The 20,825-nt window shown below is 48.2% G+C and overlaps 6 protein-coding genes across 6 annotated transcripts; 5 read left to right on the top strand and 1 right to left on the bottom strand.

Moving 5' to 3' along the window:
- Positions 1-19: 19 nt before the first annotated feature.
- EPUS_01676 (uncharacterized protein) lies at positions 20-745 on the top strand (the record flags this gene model as incomplete). The annotated part of the gene is made up of 1 exon (XM_007804281.1): positions 20-745. One exon carries the CDS (start codon positions 20-22, stop codon positions 743-745), a length of 726 nt encoding a protein of 241 aa, XP_007802472.1.
- Positions 746-1,300: 555 nt separating this feature from the next.
- On the top strand, positions 1,301-1,798 carry EPUS_01677 (uncharacterized protein; the record flags this gene model as incomplete). The annotated part of the gene is made up of 2 exons (XM_007804282.1): positions 1,301-1,486; positions 1,565-1,798. 2 exons carry the CDS (start codon positions 1,301-1,303, stop codon positions 1,796-1,798), a joined length of 420 nt encoding a protein of 139 aa, XP_007802473.1.
- Positions 1,799-2,427: 629 nt separating this feature from the next.
- EPUS_01678 (uncharacterized protein) lies at positions 2,428-8,958 on the top strand (the record flags this gene model as incomplete). The annotated part of the gene is made up of 6 exons (XM_007804283.1): positions 2,428-2,533; positions 2,608-2,690; positions 2,744-3,145; positions 3,198-4,095; positions 7,426-7,512; positions 7,568-8,958. 6 exons carry the CDS (start codon positions 2,428-2,430, stop codon positions 8,956-8,958), a joined length of 2,967 nt encoding a protein of 988 aa, XP_007802474.1.
- Positions 8,959-12,468: 3,510 nt separating this feature from the next.
- Positions 12,469-14,407, top strand: EPUS_01679 (uncharacterized protein; the record flags this gene model as incomplete). Its single annotated transcript, XM_007804284.1, has 2 exons — positions 12,469-12,977; positions 13,033-14,407. 2 exons carry the CDS (start codon positions 12,469-12,471, stop codon positions 14,405-14,407), a joined length of 1,884 nt encoding a protein of 627 aa, XP_007802475.1.
- A 1,174-nt stretch (positions 14,408-15,581) lies between these two features.
- On the bottom strand, positions 15,582-16,904 carry EPUS_01680 (uncharacterized protein; the record flags this gene model as incomplete). Its single annotated transcript, XM_007804285.1, has 1 exon — positions 15,582-16,904. One exon carries the CDS (start codon positions 16,902-16,904, stop codon positions 15,582-15,584), a length of 1,323 nt encoding a protein of 440 aa, XP_007802476.1.
- A 1,603-nt stretch (positions 16,905-18,507) lies between these two features.
- EPUS_01681 (uncharacterized protein) lies at positions 18,508-20,379 on the top strand (the record flags this gene model as incomplete). Its single annotated transcript, XM_007804286.1, has 1 exon — positions 18,508-20,379. One exon carries the CDS (start codon positions 18,508-18,510, stop codon positions 20,377-20,379), a length of 1,872 nt encoding a protein of 623 aa, XP_007802477.1.
- Positions 20,380-20,825: the final 446 nt, after the last annotated feature.

Below are 20,825 nucleotides of genomic sequence, written 5' to 3' on the forward strand. Positions count from 1 at the left end.
CGAGACAGTGAGATTGGGTATGGCCCCAGTAGGGCTACCCGGCATCACTACAGATGAACAGCTCCGTCAGGTGTCTCGATCAATCTCGAGAAGCTTCACATCGTTACCCACCACAGTACAGGAACGTGGTATACCTGAAGATATTTACGCAGCCATACATAAGAACACACCTCTCTTACCTCGAGCGATACAACATATCTCAGACTTGCTCTCTCGATCAACAGCACCAATCACCGCTTCTATTTCTCTTTCGAAACGACAGGCTCAAATACTTGCCATACCGACCACGTACGCGGGCTTGAATGATGGACCCGCGCCCGGCGCAGTTGCCGGAATTGTCATCGGAGCAGTGGGTGGCTTCCTTCTCGTTCTCTGGCTGCTCTATACATGCTTCAACATGAATGGCGGCGGTGGCGGCACCGAGGTGGTCGAGGAAGAGATCATTCGCCGCCGGTCAAGAAGTCCGAGGCGAAGTCGAAGTCACAGCGAGACCATCGAGATAACAAAGTCGCGAAGTCCTCCGCCGCGTCGGGAGAGAATTGTGGTGGAGGAGACTCGACGGGTGAGCAGGCCGCCTGAACCGGAACCCGAAGATCCTATTGACGACATTGTCGAAGTGATTGAGGAACATAGTGTTAGTACACCTCCACAGTCAAGAAGGCCGAGCAAGCGACATAGTGGATTCAGAACCGTCGATCCTGCTGAATTTGGTGGAGGAGGAAGGCCGATGCGGAAGGTCAGGTGAGGACGCACCGAATTAGTGTCTGGTCGATTTTTTCGACGAGGCGCATTGCTTCTATCTGTCCGAGGGATTCGCAACGGGCACAGCGTGGCGTTGCAGTGCACCATATGGTGGGCAAAATTGGTTCAGCATTGTTGGGCACAGTTGACAACAGATGGGGCGTAACTTATATGGCGGCATGCTTAGCCAGGAAAGGGTCTCTGTGCTGGTAACTTGGTTGACATATATTTGGAAAATGCTGCTCTGCTAGATGTGGAAATATATCCCACCTTCCCCAAGTGTTATGTCCTTCCCATTTTGTCAATCATCCAAGGCTCCGGAAAAGCATGAAGCCGCCCAGAGCAACTACTTAGTACGCAACTTGGATTTGGGTAACGCGATACACTACAGACTCACGACTATGATATTGCAGTTCAAAATGTCTTAGTGTGGCGTATTCAAAGTAGTTGCATAGTGCATTATGATGCCGACGTTGTCTGCTCCAACCCTCTAATGTTATCAACAGAAAGGGAGAGGTTGTTCCTGTCATAGTCCAACTCCTCAGCATCCATCCGCACCATGCCCCCACAGCATCTCGACCAAGTCCTAGTCGATGATCCCAAACTCGCCGAAGGCCTAACAGCTTTTGGAGAGTTCCTCAGAACGAGCTACTTCTATCCATCCGGCTCATACGAGAAATGCGAGGATTCCCGCGCTCCAAATGCATGGGCAACCATCAGTAAGAAGTTTGACCCATTCATCAAGGTCAGTCAAAAATTCCGCAACATCCCTCCTACTCATTCTTCAGGTCCACTCTACCAAGATCCCTTCTCAGACTAACAGCGAGGCATGGACGAAAAGAACTACAAGTACTTCTCCATAATACGCGTCACAGCAACCTCGTCGGCTTATTTTGAGCTGGCGGATGAGGAAATAGCCGCAATCATTCCTGTCAGGGTTATTCCAGGAACCACGCCGCAGGTTTCGTGGAAGCCGCTCGTTCCGGGCTATGTGACTTATGTGAATCGCGATTTCCAGGTTTCGGCGGCGTTGGATTTTGTGTTGGTCACGACTTGATTGGCTGTGTGGAGGTTTTACGGTATGAGCATGTGGCGTTATTGATTGCTTAAATCTAGCTGTTGTTGGGGGGATATTTTCTTCAATGCTGACATGGGATTTGTTGTTCAAAGTTTGAAGTTACTTGAATGGGACTGATGCGATGTCTATTCGGAGAATGGACCGAGTTCAAGCATATAGGGGCTTGAACGGGCAGACTCAGAGTCCAGTCAACGTCTCAGTTCATACAAATGCCCTTTTCTGTTTACAATCTGATCTGATCTGGTATTGAAATAGTAGTACCTAGGTGGTGGTGTTGGATACAATGTTCTGAGAACCAAATACGACATAGTCTAGACCAGTGAGTGCTCCGTAAGCCCCTGGTAAGCGAAAGCCACCTGGTTCAGGTCCCGGTACTACTTAAGTTAGTACAGTATCCGGCGATGGACCCTGCATAATCATAATCATAATCATAACCATGGATAGATATCGCCCCCCGTTCCTTATCCCTTGCGAAGCTTTGTGCCCTTTCGATGAAGTAAAGCAGAGGCCGAACTCCATTACGGAGTAGTGCAGCCTTCAGCTCTTGACCCACCATATATACCTCAGAATCGAACATGGGCGCTGCACAATCGAGGGCTCCGGCCAACATGGCTGCGCCGAGACTCACTGAACGGTTCAAGAACCTGGACGTTGACGATCAGGTACCCCAGGAGAATCTGGAGAAAGAGTACTGTTTCGTAGAAGACGAACAGTGTGAGTTTTCTATTCAGATCGGAGCGGCCTGGTCGACTGTCGGAACCTTGCTGATGCGTTGTGCGTCATGGTAGCCGGCAGTTACATCCATGGATCGCAAACGGTCTCCATCTCCACCGCAGAACAATGGCAGAAAGAAGTTTTGGCGGACCGCAAGGTTAGCTACACCTGGCTAGAGTGATCAACTGTACTGACTGCCACCTCATGCAGAACTGTCTAGCACTCACTGCTATGAGTAAGAACCAACTCAATGACGTCGTCTATCAAGCCAATGCCCTTCAACCCGATAAGCAACTGTTCAACGTCAAGATCCCCTTCGAAGGCGCTCCAGTCACAAATCAACGCTCATCAGGACGATGCTGGATCTTCGCCGCTACCAATGTCTTTCGGGTTGCCATTATGAAGAAACATAACCTGTCAAACTTCGAGCTTAGCCAAGCGTACCTGTTCTTCTGGGACAAGTTGGAGAAGGCCAATTGGTTTTTTGAACAGATTATTGATACTGCAAACGAGGATCTTGGCGGGAGATTAGTGCAGCAGCTGCTGAGAGACCCGGTTGGTGATGGTGGACAATGGGACATGCTTGCCAACTTGGTGGCCAAATATGGACTTGTCCGTCCCCCTTAAGAGAAGATGCCGTAGCAGTGCTGATGCCGTTATACAGGTCCCACAAACAATCTATCCAGATGCTATGGCCGCCCAAAGTTCTTCCAACATGGATTCTGTCATAACCGCTAAATTGCGCGAAGACGCCCTCCTACTCCGCTCCATGTGCTCCGCCGACTCCCATGTCTCCAAGCACTCTCTTCCTATTGTCAAAGCAAAGATGCTAAAAGAAGTGCACCGAATTCTCACCATTATGCTCGGCCCGCCTCCAAACCCTCATGCCCCATTCACATGGGAATACCTTGACGCCAACTCCAAATACCACACAGTCTCCAAGACACCTCTAGAATTTGCAAAGGAGCTCTCCTCGCCAACGCTGACCCGCACTCTGCACGGCGCTGACGTCAATTCCTTTTTCTCCCTTGTGCACGATCCTCGACACGAACCCCTCACTCTGCTTACGGTTTCACGCTTGGGGAATGTCATTGGCGGTCGCTCTACCTGCTACGTCAATGTTGACATGCAAACTCTCAAGGCCGCCGCTATCAGGATGCTCAAAGCTGGTCTCCCAGTATTCTTTGGCTGCGATGTCGGCAAAGCCTCCTCCAGGACGGGGATCATGGACGACAAAATGTTCAACTACGGCCTCGCGTTTGACATCAGCCTAAATTTGAATAAGGCGCAGCGCATCATTACCGGGGCAAGCGCAGTCACCCATGCAATGGTATTGACAGGCGTGCAAGTGGAAGACCACAACGGAGAGAAGAGAAGTATCAGGTGGCGCGTGCAAAATAGTTGGGGCGAGGACATTGGTACGGACGGATATTGGGTCATGAGCGACAGCTGGATGGATGAATATGTCTTCCAGATCGTGGCTGATCCGGGGTTCGTGGATAAAGAGGTCAGGGACGTGGTGGACGCGGAGCCGTTGATATTACCTTTTTGGGATCCCTTGGGTGCGTTGGCTTGACCCGACGAATCAGGATCGCTTCTCAGGGTGGGTACGATGGCCTGGGTTATGGCTGATGATGACGAGGCGCATTGGCCATAGTCACTTTAAGGAGGTACTTCTGGGCTTTCATGACTTCCATCGATCATCGATCAATAATCAATCATAATCAGAGCATGGCAGAACGCTGTGTATATGCCAAATTGCTTCACTGGATATAAGGTGCCAGTCGTAGCAGGAATGATCTGTCTCAAGTACCTTGGGAGGAGAAGATACCTGGCATGGAATTGCTTGCTCTACAACACTGAGGCTGGAAAGCATAGTCACAGAACTCGGTACGAGGTGAGGAGGCCCACATGTAAATTCCTTACTACCAATTGTAAGCCTTACAACTTGCGAATTAACACCTCAACTCATTCTGGTGATTGCACTGACCGAGTGTCAACCTAGTAGCCCTATCAGGTAGGTGAGAATATACTTTTAGGCAGCACCTCAGATGGTGGAAGTTTGTTGCAACCTACTAGTTAGTAGTATAGTAGCACTTCTATTTCCCTGCTTGGCCTACTTGCAATTTTGGAAGGCTTGGCGGATTATGACCAACAGGAATTCTCTAGAGAGTGTCAAATTTCAACCGCACGGGATTTCCAACAAGAAATCATAGAAATCATAGAAATCATAGAAATCATATTTTGGCCCTCTAGGTTGACCATGTCTTACAACCCAATTTCAGAGACGAGCACCACTTCGGGCGACGGGCTGAGACTTGCCCAATTGATTCACCTCAGAACCAGATGTAGAACGTCGACTACCACCTTTCAACCGACACCAGGTTCTAGATACTGGTCTCGATAAGCCCCTAGTCTCAAGGCTATGTAGACATACCGCCACGCAACAATAAAGATTTAAAGCGGGTTATTGTGGACAGATCGCGAAGCGAAGTACCGGCTAGCTTCCGATAAAATGACGATTCATCTTCATCCGAAGAGATTTACCTTCCCCATGGCGGAGGAGTCGAAGCCGTTGTTACTTGATCTATAAACACCATGGTAAGGGTGGCAGCAGCAGCGGCAGTCACAGTGATGCGGATTCCGAAGCTTACGATAATGCTTATAATTTCGAACTCTCACGAGAGGATAGAAGCCAGACAATACATCTTATCCGATCACTCTTCGAAGCCTCAGAGGAGGTACTCGTCACTTCAGAACCACACAAACCGACCAGCAGCTCTGTCACCACGAGATTTCTCCGCTTCATTCGCTTGCGGTACATAGGTGATGGTTCGGCGCGACCAGTGTGGCCATTTGAATCAAAATTGAGTCAAATAGACCAAATCCGTGCTTTCGTCAAACCAAAATCAAGACTTGGAAATATGACAAGTTAGTCAGATGGAAGTCTTGGCAGATTTTTTTTAATCTCGAAATGTTCAGGGCTGTTCAACTTTTTGAATAAAAAAAGTCTTGGCGGACTCTTCATCCTCCGAGGGATGTACGTAAATCCCTGATTGAAATACTTCTAATTAGTCATCTTGAGAATTCAACCGTGAACCTTGTTGAGTTTGACGTAATGGTTCATAGTTCCGCACTCTCATGGCGACTAATTTATCTGACCAAATTTCTAGAAAGCAGTTGTCCGCACTGCAGCCTTAACGAATATTAAAAGAAGGCAGCTTCCAGGCTTCCTGGAACATTACTATGCCTACCATATCTCTGTCTCGAGAAATGTACAGATTCTCCGGTCGGTTCTCACCATGTGTCTCACCCAGTTCGAACATTACTACAAGCACGTTTCTCTTTGAACCACAGAGAACGAGATATGAAGCAGGCCGTATGCCATTTGCTTGATACACCCACAGAGCGCTGCTTCCACGTTGCCCGGATTGAGTACCTCGTGCTCGATGAATGTAAGCTCCCACTTTAGGGATTCGTACACGGAGAATCCGCTCACGCATTCGGTTTTGTTGATTACATGCACTATCTCGCCTATGCCGGGGCTGCAAGGCGAGATAGTCTCTGTTGTTCCTGGCGGCCGCCACGAGCCCCAAAATCCCCCACCATCTAGTCTGCTTGTACACGGGAAGGGTCACTGCTTTGGTCGTTCTCTCTGAGTGAGTGCATGTCATGGTCTGTGAGTTACAGAGGTTGCTAACTCTTTATGATCTGTGGGTTAATCATGACTAGGCCTTCGTAGTGCGATTTCGGGTGCTCTACAACGGAAGACCTGTCGCACCAGAAGGTTGGCCCAGGATCGTCATCGTGCTTGCTTCCAAGCTCAATGTCCAATGTCCATCCATATCTGCCTTGAATTCAGGTGCACTCCGGTCTATCCTATTTCTGATGCATGCTACTAAGAGAGTTCAGATCCAGCCGCTATGAACCTGTCAGAAAGATGTGTATCATCATCCGCAAAGCCGGTCGATTGCGTAGGAGACATCGAGTCATGACAGTGTCGATGTTGGAAAGTGGTAAGGTCAAGCAGACGCACGAGATCCACATTCAATCGCGGATTGACGGACATAGAATATTCCAACTCAAGTTGATGGCATTAATGGATCTGCAATCTCAACCCCGGCATAGATATCACTTAGCATGAACACGCCCTCTTAAATAAATGTTAGGGGAGTCATCAAAATGCGCTCAGACTACTAGTAATTACCATGCCCACCACTAGATAGATACTCAATATGAATTCAATTACATTTCAAGCGTATTCAGAGTGCATCTGGAGTGCATTTGGAGTGCGTTCAGAGTACATTCGAAGTGCGTTTGGAACACGCTCCGAACGTGCTCTGAGTATCTGAACCCACTTGATATAACGCTAGTGTATTCATTAAATAAGCAAGTGTTTTAGATGAACTTTAATAAGTTAAATGTTATTTGAGTATAATTTAAGTATCCCTTTTGATCCCGAATGCGGTTTAATGGGTATCCTTCATAATTAGGACTAGTATTATTTGTTGATCGAGCTTGGCGGTGCTTTCACATTAGATAGATGAGATGTCAAAATATACGCTAGAAAGGTTGAAACGCTGACATGCCGAATTTGAAAATTCTGAATCTGGCGTTCGAACCTGACTCCTCAGAGATAAGCTGTACAGTCAACAAGAGTACTACCAAAACTGCCGCAAGCCAACTTGTCCGTATTAGAGCGGATGAAGATGAACGAATTCCAACCCAGTCTCACCGAAGCGAGAGTATTGTGCAGACAGTGCCCCCTAAAAGACAGTCTACTTCCAGTCTGCATTTCAACTCCTTGTGATTTGCAGTCACCATGCGCCATCTTCCTTAAGCTTTCTGCTGGGTAACTATACTATGGTATAGAGACACGAATGCTGATCCAGATAGAGCTACCGCTGAATACTCGTTTCTTCTCGAGAGTGCGACGGGCGCATCCGAAACCGTAGGCCGGTACAGCTACATTGGAGCCAGTAAGCACAAAAAAACACATCACTCTATCTCATATAAATCCATTAACGATTCCAGACCCTAAAAGAGTTATCCGATGCGGTGCTGGGTACGATCACGATGGCGATCCACTGCGAGCACTCCAAAGTGAGCTCGCGGAACAGACAATCGACATTCCAGGAGTCAAATTGCCAAATCTCATTGGCGGTGCAGTTGGGTACCTCTCATACGACTGTATTCAAAAGTTTGAACCAGTCACCGGTGCCCCATGGCTGAAAGATAACCTTCAAATTCCCGAAGCCATGTTCATGATGTTTGAAACAGTGGTGACTTTTGACCACTTCAAATCCGCAATCATTTTAGTCACACATATCAAGATCCCGGAGTCCCCAGCTGAAGATATCGAGCCCGCGTATACAGAGGCATGTGAGTTGCTTCGCTCAATATTGGAGACCATTCAACAAACGGAAATTCCACTTCCCGCAGAACAGCCTGTCACGCAAGACTCAACATCGACTTCCGATAACCAATACTCGGCAAACGTCGGACGCAAGGGCTACGAGTCCTTCGTTACAAGTCTCAAAGAGCACATCGTCAAAGGGGACATCGTCCAAGCTGTGCCATCCCAACGCCTTTCCCGCAACATCACGGTCCACCCTTTCAACATCTACCGCACTCTCCGCTCAACCAACCCGTCACCGTACATGTTCTACATCTCATGCTCCGACTTCTCCATCGTCGGCGCCTCTCCGGAGTGCCTCATAAGCGCATCTCCAGTGGAGACCTCGAACGGCTCGCGCCCCCGCATCGTGAACCACGCAATTGCCGGCACCATCGCCCGCGGCAAGACGACCGCAGAAGACGACGCGCTGGCCTTGAAACTCCAAACCTCAGTGAAGGACCGCGCCGAGCACGTCATGCTGGTCGATCTCGCCCGCAACGACGTCAACCGCGTCTGCGATCCGCGGACGGTGCGCGTCGACCGTCTCATGCGCGTCGATCGCTTCTCGCACGTGCAGCATCTCACGTCTGAGGTTTCCGGCATCCTGCGTGCGGAAAATTCACGTTGGGATGCGTTCCGCTCAGTGTTTCCAACCGGAACCGTATCGGGCGCGCCGAAGATCCGTGCCGTGCAGTTGATTTCGCAGTTGGAGGGAGAGAAGCGCGGCGTGTATGCGGGAGCGGTGGGATGGTTTGGGTATAATATCGTGCGGGGGGGTGAGGTGGTTGAGGGCCCCGTGGATACGTGTATTGCGATTCGGACTATGCTTATCAAGGAAGGAGTGGCGCATTTGCAGGCGGGTGGAGGGATTGTATACGATAGTGATGAGTTTGAGGAGTGGATGGAGACGATGAACAAGTTGGGTTCGAGTCTTCGTTGTATTGAGTTGGCTGAACGCCGGTTCGAGGGTAGAACTAGTACAAAGGGGTTCGGAGATATTGTTAAGGAGCAGCAAGAAGCTTTGTAGCGGAGACCATTATAGCCAAGTTTAGAATACGTTTCAAATCTGACATCTATAGACATGGCATTTCATTCACTGTCAATCAACATCGATCCTCTAGTGCTAAATTCTTCATCCTAAGCACCAGTGAACAACTTTTAAAGGAACCTACATCTAATGCGCGAGGCATTAAATTTTTTGGTATATAATTGTAGTCTCTCTAGACTCTTGAAGTCGTGACTGAAATTGAAAAGAGCGCCACCAATGGCTGAAGATTCTTGTAGATTGACATGCTGGCACCTGTGCCATCCGCGGTGGCATTTTTTGAGCCACCTCTCTTGCTCTCGCACATCCTCAGATTCGCGACAGTCCGCGCTGTCGATGACTTTCTTAGGGGGCCACTAGAAAGGGAAGGGGCAGTCGTGGAGAACGAGGGACTTGAGTCGAGCGAGTTGATTGTCTGGTGGTGACACGGTGGAGAGGGGGAGGAGGCCAAAGGCCCCTTCATATACCCCATCCGTTGCCGTCCTTGGTGCTCAACTTGGGGTCGGCTTCCCAGCACTAAGCCAAGCATCTGTGCCATGTGCTTCGCGGCCATCTCAACCCCGAGCGTCGGCTGTCTCATGTTGAGTCTGGGTTGCCTCCTTGAGTCTCTGAGTCTGCCTCGCCTTGATCCCTTGAACAGTGGCATTGACAAGAACCGCAGGTTCTACATGTTGATAACTGATCCTCCCTCTATCAGCAACAGACACGATGGAATCACGCACGCCCCTGAGAGGCACATCGAAGATTTCAGAGCTCCCGACCATCATGTCATGGCTAGGTAGCCGTGTTTTCACTATGGGGCGCAACCCCAAAACGCCAGCAAGCTGACGTGGAACAGTTGCCAGAAACGGAAAACGCCAAAAAAAAAAAAGGTTTTTGCTCACCCAGGCTAGGGCAAGGGAGACGAGTCGGTAATAGTTCAACGAGTGATTTAAAAACGAAGATAGCAATGGTAAAGCATTGGCGGCAAGCAGAAGCTGCAAAGGACCAAAGATCAAGGCCTGGTTCAAGAATTTGTCATAATCGCCCCAGCACAATTTTTGGAGGAACAGTTCGAGGAGTGCCCGGTGAGATCCTGCAGCAGGCCTCGGCTGTCATTAAGCCCTACATTCATTCCGAAAAGCCCTTGCCACATAAGTATTTTGGAGTTATTGAAGAGCATGACAAAATTGACGTTCCAGCGAGCGCGGTTGGACAGCAAGATATCACTTTGAGGACGGAGGGGGTTACGACACCCGATTCGCAGCAGATTAGTCGATAACTTATTGCCTACTACGGTACCTGGGTGAGAGCATCCCAAACACGCCGCTAGTATTTGATGACCAAAAGGGCTGCTGAGCAAGACCGCTAAATAAGCTTATAACGACCCAGTTGTATGATTATGAAGCCATAAGTGTTGGAATTGGCCGTACGCGTACAGCCAAATTCTTAGCATCACGTGACCGCACTCTGCGCAGTAGTATTAGCCTCTCCTCCTTCTAGAGATAGATTCTGCATGTAGATAGAATTCCACTCATCCACTTCATCAATAAGTTGTGTGGATATTGACCAAGACAGGCTTCTGAAACGTGCTGGGCCGACGTACTATTACTTAATCAGTGTTCTCAACACTTTGTTAGGGATGCTTCTGCTTCGCTTTTGTAGTTACTTTAAAAGAGCCAATATTAATGGGGGGGTTTGGAAGCCGCCCCGTTCCGGCCGCCAATGCAATCTACCCTTGACGAACTTGCACGGCGTTACTACTACGAGACTGGTACCTACTCCGTTATGAACTTATGATGCGCTGATGCCTTTTCTTGCACGGCGCCAGCAAGGCTGGAAGTCTGCTGCGAGGCTCGAATGGGCCCGTCCCATCTGCTTCACGTAGCCTTCCATGGTAAGGCAACAGAACGTGCACATCTCCCCGCATTTGCTGTGCTGCCTTGCCCATTCCTGCATCCCCATCCGCGGAGGGAAGAACCATTCGGGGCTATCCCTTGTCTCCCTGAATATGTTACGCTGCTGTTTAAGGTTGGCGAGATCTCTATCTGGTTAGTCAGCATCGTCGCCTCTGCTCAGACGCTATCCATCCTCAGCTTATCCTCGGCCCAGCTTGCCCACCCATCTTGTTCAGCTACCTTTTTCCTTCCGTTTTACTAAGCCTATCATATATCATGGTCTTATTGTTGTGTCATGTCTTTTCCCGTCAAGTTTAGACGATGATACCTAGAGAAGCTAGTTTATGGAGGGTCGGGCTGGGTCTTTCATCACCTGGCCCAGCTCGGCCGGCCCAAAACCCGGTCCCCCGCGGGTTAGCTCGGCCCCAAGCGCAGTCTAGGTTTGGTAGGGTCATTGTACAGTACTAGTGCAAAAGTATCCGGTGACACCTCATATTTGTGTGGGACCACACCAAAAAGTCGCCTTTTTAAAATAGTTATAGCAACTTTAGCTAGGCGTCAACTATTAAATTTTAAAGTTAATGTTAGCTTTAAATTGATAACATATTCATTTATAAATATAAAGTTTTCTTATAAAATGTCTAGAGATATTAAATAGAACAAGATTAAAGTCCAAATTTCTAAAAAAGAAAAAAAATTTGTATGGAGTCTCATACAAAAGTTCACAAAATTTTGGAGTGCTCTACTTCTTAGTTGGTTTGCTAAAGATCTAGTTATAAGTTTTGGGACTAAACTTTCTATTAATAAAAGATTAATATAGGGAAGATAAATTAACATTAAATTTAAAATTTAATAGCTAACGCCTAGCTGAAGTTGCTATGGGGTTTCTAAAAAGTCGACTTTTTGGTGGGGTTTGGTGTGAAAATTTATTTTGGCCGGATACTTTTGCGCGTAGCTGTAGTTTGAAATTTGTGATGTGGCCCCAACCCAATAACTAATGGTCCAGAGGTCCATCGTAATAGGGCTGTGAGATTTGGGTTGCAACCGTGATACCGGATAAGAAGGCTTTCGGGTATTCTGCCTTGTCAGGTTGCGGGGTTCCGCTCGGTCTATTTGTCTCACGCATCTTTCATTGGCAGCAGGCACGTACACACTGCCCAAGCTTCAGCCTTGTGGATTTTAAAAGTGAATCTCGAGACTTCTGCGACACCTATCGATAATCTTATTGCGTGTTGCTCTGACTACATCCTTTGATGAGTGCAAAGCGCAAAGAGGAATATTCTTTGTGACCAAAATATGTGCCAACGGTGGCAATCTGAATAAACCTCATGGGATCTAAACGAGACGTTTATCTCAACACTAACAACGTCTTATGTCCTTTGTACTCAATACATACTAGACTATGCCCCAGCTCATGCAGCCGAACACATCCCTCTGAAAGGACTGGCCAACTCTAGGCTTTAGTTAGACTAATCCCCTCGTTTGCAGGCACCTCTCCTCAGAGTCTCAATTTCTCCATCTCTCACTGACGTTTTGTTTCAGATGTTTCAATTGTTTTTGCTCCCCAACTGCTCAATCTTACGTCGGCGCTGTTGCTCGTTTTCAGCTGCTAGCAATGGCTGAACTAGGTTTTTACCCTTCAGTCCTCAATCTGGATCATACTGAAGCTATTTTAGGGATTGCTGCTTCAATCCTTGGCCTTGCCACCGTAGGCTGCCAACTCTCTTCTCGCCTCAATGCCCTTTGCTGCGATATCGTCTCGGCGGGCCTCGAGATACCCAGCGTCTCCAAAGGGGTGATGATGTTCTCATTGATTCTCAAGCAAGTTGGCCTGGCATTACAAGCAGCTGACTCGGTGCACTCATCCGAAGCCCTGGAAACCGCAAAGCTAATTGCCGATGAATGTAAGCGGGTTTTTGATGAGATTGAAGGTAAGATGGACAAATCGACTACAAAAAGGGCAGATGGGTCAATGGCACCCTCAATACAGCAGAGGTTCAAGTGGGCCTTCAAGAAGGATAGGGTACAAATTCTTCTGGCTCGATTAGAGTCTTTGAAACTGGATCTGCTGGTCATGTTCCAGATCCTGCAAATGGGAAAACTCATGGCAGCCACATCAAACAAGTATGTTGACCAGTACCAGGCCTTCATTATTTCCAAGACTGAGTCATTCGAATAGCGCGCCGAAAGAAGAAATTGCTGTAAAGCATGACATGATTGCGCAAGAACGTGCCGAGACTCGGAACTTAGTCATTTTCCGCTATCTACACATGAACCGAGTTGATCATCTCTATACTATGGCCGAGTATGAAGAAGACGAGGAAGAAAACAAGCAGATTGAACAAGGGGCAAATGGAGGGTCTGATAGCACGCAGCTTACCATCAAGGCGACCCCTGTACACGGCTCATCATCTGCATTGGTTGAACTACCCGTCGTCTCGATGGGTGAACTGGATACCACATTTAGCCAGATAAAGGAGTCTCCCAAGGACATATTAAGGATCTCCGAAAGCGTCATTGATCCCCTCCTCAACCGATGGACGCGATGGCAGGAGTTTCACGACAGGCTGGAAACTCGACCGCCTCGTCGGTACTCATCTACCGCCCAGAACTTGTACGAATCGCATAATGATAGGCCAAGATATCAGGACGATTTTCATGATAGAGAAAAAAGTCCTCCAGATTATTATCTAGAGGGGACTACTACTGATTGGCGCAAGCCTTATTCGCCCGCTACTAAGGAGGAAGCTGTTAGGCTCAAGAAAAAGTACGCTGAGTTACAGCCCTTCGTTAGTGCAGAGAGCAATGATGCGGAGAATAATCACCTATATCAAAGCCCTAAAAAGCGTGCCCCGAGCCGTCACCTTATTGACTCTAGTAGCGAAACCTCAGATTCTGAACCTGAGCTCCCGCGCCAACCACAAAGAAGTTACATTGAGACAGCGAATGACAGCAGATCACGATATCCTCCCCAGAGACCTAGTCCATCACGATCCTTTATAAACGGTGGCGAAAATAGAGGCAGCTTTAACGGTAGAAGCAGCAGTTCTCCGAATGGCCACCCCAACTCAACAACCAGATCTTCTGTGTCTGTGCCGCGACCACCCGGAGTACAAAGACCTGTCATCAATCCGGTGCAAGATCAATATCAACATGCCTACACTTCTCCACCGCCACCACTACCTACATCTAATGCACCAGACCTATATACACCCCAAAACCAATATTCTCCTACCTCAAACACTTCACTTCAGCCTCCTTCTTATCATAACTATAGCCAGCCCCAGCACTACCCCCAACAATACCCTCCAAGACACATGGTACCACAAGGTTATCGGATGGCTCTACCACCACAGCCACAACCTGGATATCAAGACGGCAAAGCTGCCCGGTCCTCTTCCAGATATTCCAAACAGACTATGCATAGGCAACGGTCAGTTGAAGATCTGAAAAAGGCTGACCGAGGTGAAAGAAAGAAAAACCTGGCTAGGGGGGCCGTAGGAGGTAGTGCCATCTCTGGGTTTATGGAAGCACTGGACGGACTGGATCTTTGATCTCGCCACCTTTTCCCATTTGTGGTCTTTTTATCTTTTGCACAACGTCAAGTTGAACTGCAATGTAACACGCATATGATGGGGGCATGCTTTATGACAACCACGACGGTGACGGATGAGGGCTTAGTCAGTTAGTTACGCAAATTGACGGATCAGGCCATTGACAGGTCCTTCCATCAGTGTTGCGCATTCTTGCCATGTTAGTAGAAGATGGCGAAGAAAAGGGGTAATTAGTAGAGATGGCGAGAACTTATCAATAATTTTGACACGTAGCTCCGGGCATCATTGAGCTGGTGCAAGTCCTCTGGCCCACCCTTATAAATGTTATATTAAATATTTCGAATTTTTATTTACAGTTAAGCATGTAAAGGAACCCTCTAAGAAAAGACTTACCCGAATTAGAAACCAGCGCTATGCTGCTGCTGCTGGCGCCAGATAGCTACCTAGGTTGTAAGTGAAGAGAAAGCCGCCAACATCTTGATTACCGATACAATCCAAAGCTTTCTATCTGATTATGCTGCGCTTTCTACCTCCCCAGCACCAAATATACCATGCCATCCCCACCCAGATTTCTATTAACACTGACGAGGACATTGCGCAAGGTTTGTTTCGTAAATCTCAATTTACTTGGGAGATGGCCGAAGCCGGCGCTGTTGTTGATTGCTGAAGACCGATTTAGAGAAACTAATGGTGGTGGCTTGGAACTTGGCGATGCTAGCTGTCAAGAGAATCAAGAGAATCAAGAGAGTTCAACTTTAGAAACCAATAATATGGGTTTTCAATGAGTACTAATAAAGTAAATCATACGAATAGATAGCGCCCTTCTCCACATACCATGTACGTTGTTGAGAAGCAATAGATGTGCAACTCCCTGAGCGCCTAGGCTTTCATTCTAACCCGACCATTATTTTCAGCAGGCTTGGCGGACCTTGCACTTGAGACGTTTGCTTCCGGATTGCAGTACTCTCAGCCTTAACTAGATGGTTAAAATTGGGGACTCTATCAAAAGACACCTAATGTTTACAAACGGACATAAGATCGTGAGCAACTACCTTTCCAGCTTGATAAATTATTTATATACGTATAGCAAGATCTGAGATGTTCTAACCTCTTTGTTTTTTCTCCCCAAAGTAATATCGTCTCAACACTTCAAATACATGAAATACATAATCTGTCAAATTATAACCACCATCTCGCAGTCCCCACAGGTCTTCCACCACTCTGTAGGCATATTAGCCCATGAATCACCCCAGCCCAGTCGGCGATAGCAATTTCCGCCCTGGTTCTGGACCTTTTGCAGAATAAGACCACGTGGCTTGTGTATGTACATTTCGCTGTAAGCCTCGACCGTCTCTGCCAAAATGAAGAAGTACAAAGCCATGTCACTATCCTCAATGTTAAAGGGGAAGGTGTCAGGGATGAGCTCGCCTTGCAGTATTGCAGGGCGGTCGCCAATAGTTTTTCCATATAAATCCGTCTCTCCCGGCGGTGGAAAGCAGATCTTTGACAAATTTGGGTCTGAAATTTTCCCCTCCTCTAGCAGACATGCCATCTTTTCCAGTATTTTGTACTCGACTCTACCCTTAGTGTAGAATCCACATTCGTCATTGATGTGGATCGGTATGAGCGATCCCCTCAATCGTAGATGCCCGGAGCCGGGACCGAAGGGATTAGCAGAGGAGGGATAGAACGAGCAGTCCACGAACTCATACGTGAAGCGGTGGCTGTCCCACTCAAAGAATAACTGGAACAAGATTGAGCCATAGACACTTGCCCAGGTCCAACTGGGGGCATAGCCTATTGGGAGGCCTCGATCCCGAGTGGGGTCGCGCACATACCAGCAAAGATGATCCCCCAGCTCGATACCGCTGCGCCAGAGGCCAAAGAGGTACTTGTCGCCTTTTACGATGATGGAGGAGGCAATGCCAGCAAGCGCTGGAAGCAAGTCGGTCGCCTTCGTAAGTTTTAGTTTGGTGTAATCTTCGACTATGCCACGCCAGCGCTCACGGACGTCTTTCTCCCAACTGTGGGAGAAAACTTGGCTGCCAAGACGGGGCGGCCTTCCCCCAGCGACATCTGATGTTCGCATTGCGGTTTCTGCTATAGTACATTCACACGTCTCGATGCAGGAACAACTCCACCCAAGTTCACTCCTCGTGAAATGCACAATCCTGCAGGCAAGGTTATGCTCTTGATAGACCCATCCACGGCGACCAAGAGCGTCAAACCATCTGGTCGAGCCATCGAAGGGACTTTCAAATCCGTCAGTTGCACCCAAGAATCTAGTGAGCCGTTCTATATGCGTTCTACTTGTCTCCTTACGTGGATAATAACGTTCTCTCCGAGGTCTGACATAGAGCTTTGCTGCAGCTCTTGCACCAGGAAGTGGCACTTCCAAAATGTGTGAAGACACCCTCTTATAGAAGAGCCCGTGGCTACAGTCTGGGGAGTCCGAAGCGGCAATGACTAGCGTTGCATTTCGGTAGATCGAACCCATCTTGGCGGACTCAGAAATCCAGTCCTCAACTGAATCTTGGATTATGCACTGAGACCTGTCAACTTCATGGCAGATGATCAAAGGGAATTAGCTTACTAATGCATCGATCCACAGGTAATTAATACCGAGATATTTTGTAACCATAACCGCGTCTCTCATCGTTTTCGGCAGCATTTCCAATGATATTTTCTGCTTGAAGTCGCTAATGGAAGCCATAGTAGTTCGGATGGGATTACTATCTCCCCAACAGTAGCTTAAAGCAGTATATTTGGCGCATAAGCTGCTTGTCTCAATAAGGCACGGATCTGCTCTGTTCGTGTCTAGACACAGTACTCGAGTTGGTAACGTTGGGTCGGTAGTATCCGGTGTGCACAACGGTACCCCGGGAGGTTGATGGTATTGATAATTTGGGTGCCCGGCAAGACACTCTACGAGCCATTCCTTGATCTTGTCAAGGCACTGGCCACCAGATGTCGGACAACAGGGAAGAACATGACCAAATCCAGTGCCTATGGAGAAGGGTGGTGTACCTTCGACCCGGATCATCCTCTGTTCATGGTCTATTTCTGCATCTCAGTCTTGTCTAGACTCAAGTAGACTCCCATTGCCAGTTCATAGAGACCACGAGTACCAGCAGACTCACCATCCGTAGAGTAAATCTCAAGATTCCACCACATTCCATCTTCAGTGTGGTTTTCGTCGTGGCCCCCTTTACGATATACTTGAAGTTGTAGCGGCTCTTTCGACACTTGGTTGACTGCTATCCGTCCAGCGGCTCGCGATATCTCTGGGAAAGAATCTATTGCCTTTTCCCATAAACAACAGTACGGACATGCTGTGGTTGCGCACGATCTCTTTATATCCTCATATGTAACCCTACTAGTCTCATCTGGACCTACAGCCTCGTTCTGTATTAAGTCGTGACAAATGGAACAAGGCACATCATCCCCAAAGTATTTATCAAAGTGCTCAGAAGTCATAACTTCTAAGCTCTGAGGAAAGGGTTTCCAGTGAGTTGTGGGTATTTTTGTGCTTTAACAGGTTGAATGTGATTCGTAGTGCAGAGGGTCAAGAAAGGCATTCAGACAATGACTACCACAAACAAACATTCAAAAAAGCTTCCGGTTAGTAGGGAGCAGAGTATAGGGATCCGAATCTCTATTGAGTTGGTGTCGGAGGTTGACCAGGACGAGATCGCCGTGAGCTGGAGCGGCATCGTTCTAGGCCCAGACTGGCGATGAGCCCGGGCCGGATTTTCTTACTATGGTACACGGTAAATTGACGTGATGTGTGGAGACTTTCGGGGAGACTTGGGGAAGCTTTAGCGCATCATGAACGAGATTTAGAGACTTCGTATCTTAGTGCTCAGCAGATAATTCTACACAGTTTGTCCGAGATTCACCCTAGATTGAGCCCTCTACGGTCTTTGCGATATCTCCCTTCCCAAATTTGGGCACATTCAACGACAGAGCCAGGGAAGTTCGAGCAGAAACTCAAGTCCAGCCTCCAAGCTCGTTCTTGATCCCCGATACTGAGACCGCCGTTCGATCTGATTTTGGAGCGTGCGGACAGCCTCAGTGAAATGGATCGATAGCAGTTGTTGATGCCAGACAAGCCAGTGACTGTCGCCGCGTATGCGGCCGGCGCATCTCTAGCCGCCATCACCTTCTTCTACGTTTTTGGCCCTACGTTCTTCATCGATGGCGAGAACTCCTCGAATACCAGTAATGGGAGGAAGAGGGGCATCATCGGACTATCAAACCCAGCAAACGACTGTTTCATCAATTCTGTGTTGCAGGCACTTGCAGGTCTGGGGGATCTTAGGCTGTACCTCATCCGAGAACTGCATCGGAGAGAGCTCGATGGTGTGGAAATATACGAGGACTTGCCAGATGAGCAGGATGCAAAAGGCATAGAGAAGCCGGACAAGATTCGAGAGCTCCAGCAAGGACCAGTCACCCGTGCTGTCAAGGTTATGCTGGATGCGTTGAACGAAAGACCAATATACAAAAAGACAATCTCTGCTCGACCACTTATCGAGGCGCTTGAGAAAGCTTTCAATACAAGGATCAATCGCAACCAGCAAGACGCTCAGGAGTTCTTGCAGGTGGTCGCCGAGAGACTGTGTGATGAATATCACGCAGCAGTCCAGGCCCGTAAACGAGCAGTCTCTGCATTGGATAGGAGGAAAGAAGAAGACGAGGGCAATATCTTGGTGACTTCTGAAGACCTTGATGCAGATCAGCTACGACCAAACAATGCTCCTGCTCAGGATGAAGCCGAGAGTCGCCCCGAACCAAGTCCAGACACGCCACTACTTCTTATGGAAGACGAAGGATTTCCATTTGAAGGAAGATTAGAGTCACAAATACAATGTCAAACTTGCCGATTTAGGAACAAACCAAGCAGTTCGAATTTTGTGACACTTACACTCAATGTGCCCCAGAAGAGCTCCACAACGTTGGATTCTTGTTTCGATATCCTGCTGAAGACCGAAAATATCGACGACTTCAAGTGTGACAAATGCCGATTACAGCATGCATTTGAGGTCAGAAGCAACGAGTTAATAAAGGCCAAATCAGAGAAGCAGGCGACAGACCTCGAAAGAGACATAGCTCTGATCAAGAAAGCACTAAAAGAGGATCCGGAGAAGATGCCAGAGGGTGTTGAACTACCATCGCTAGACAAGGCACCCAAAAGAAGTATCAAGAAATACATGCGGATCACTTCCTTTCCGAAGCTCCTTGCAATTCATCTATCGCGTTCAATTTTCGAACCTCGGACTGTGTCGATGAAGAATGCTGCCCGGGTTTCATTTCCGGAAAGACTCCGTCTGGGTGGTATTTTGGATGAGAAGTGGTATAAATTGCTCGGCATTGTCTGCCACAAGGGAAATCACGACAGCGGTCACTACGAATCGTTCCGAAGGAATCATCTCTACCCACCCTTTGCGACGCCTGACGTCTTCAGCGCTTATGGGGCACAAAGCAAGAGTGGTAGTAAAGTGGCGTCACCGGATCCTAGTCCGAAGATTCCCGCTATGGCCAGAACTTCAGATGTGAACTCACGACCTTCCACAGCCTCTGGGTGCTCACCGGTGATTTCTACGCTTTCGGTCTCATCAAGTTCGGTCTCTTCCCCTCCACAAAGTCGGCTATCGTCAAAACAATCTCTTGACCGTTCAGTACCGTCCACTGCTCGGGAGAGTGTCACGTCAGATCAGCCCAAGTCGCCATCTCGCTCACGATCGGGTAAGTCCGAAGCGTTTCGACCTAGATCCAGTGCGTCAACGGCCAAGTCAGACGCTAGCGAGAAATCTCGATTCCGACGAAAGCGGAAATCAAGTGATCGATGGTGGCGGATCAGCGATGACAAAATCAAAGAGTGCAAGACGTCGGAGGTTCTTGCTATGCAAAAAGAGGTGTATCTGTTATTCTATGAAATAGAACGACCCGGGGATGACATATCTGGATGATGTGAGCTTTCATTTGGAAGCAAGAATACACAAACAACCCAGAGGAGTGTGGTGCACATATGAGCATTGCATACTATGGTCATGTATGAATATGAATATGTACGGGGCAGGGCCTTTGGTTTAGATCCTTACTTGCGCGCTTCATCCTACTTTGATATAAAGCAGTTGATGGATGCTTAGAAGCTTAGAAAACCATCACAATACCCCCAAACAATTCTCGGGACGTAGCCGCAAGCCAAATCGCGAGAATGGTCATTTGAACTGTTCCCCCTCTGGAAGACATACTTCGGACACGTCCGCCAAGGGCGAATACGGAGATGAAATTTTGGTGGGGCTGAGGTTGAGGGTACGTCGGACTTGCTCCCAGGGTTACCAGGGTAAAATAACCCTGTGCTGCCCCGCTATTGCTCCACGCATACGAATGCGAATATTAATATCCATATTAC

This window comes from Endocarpon pusillum, assembly GCF_000464535.1.
Source record: "Endocarpon pusillum Z07020 unplaced genomic scaffold scaffold3350, whole genome shotgun sequence".
Classification (NCBI taxonomy): Eukaryota; Fungi; Ascomycota; class Eurotiomycetes; order Verrucariales; family Verrucariaceae; genus Endocarpon; species Endocarpon pusillum.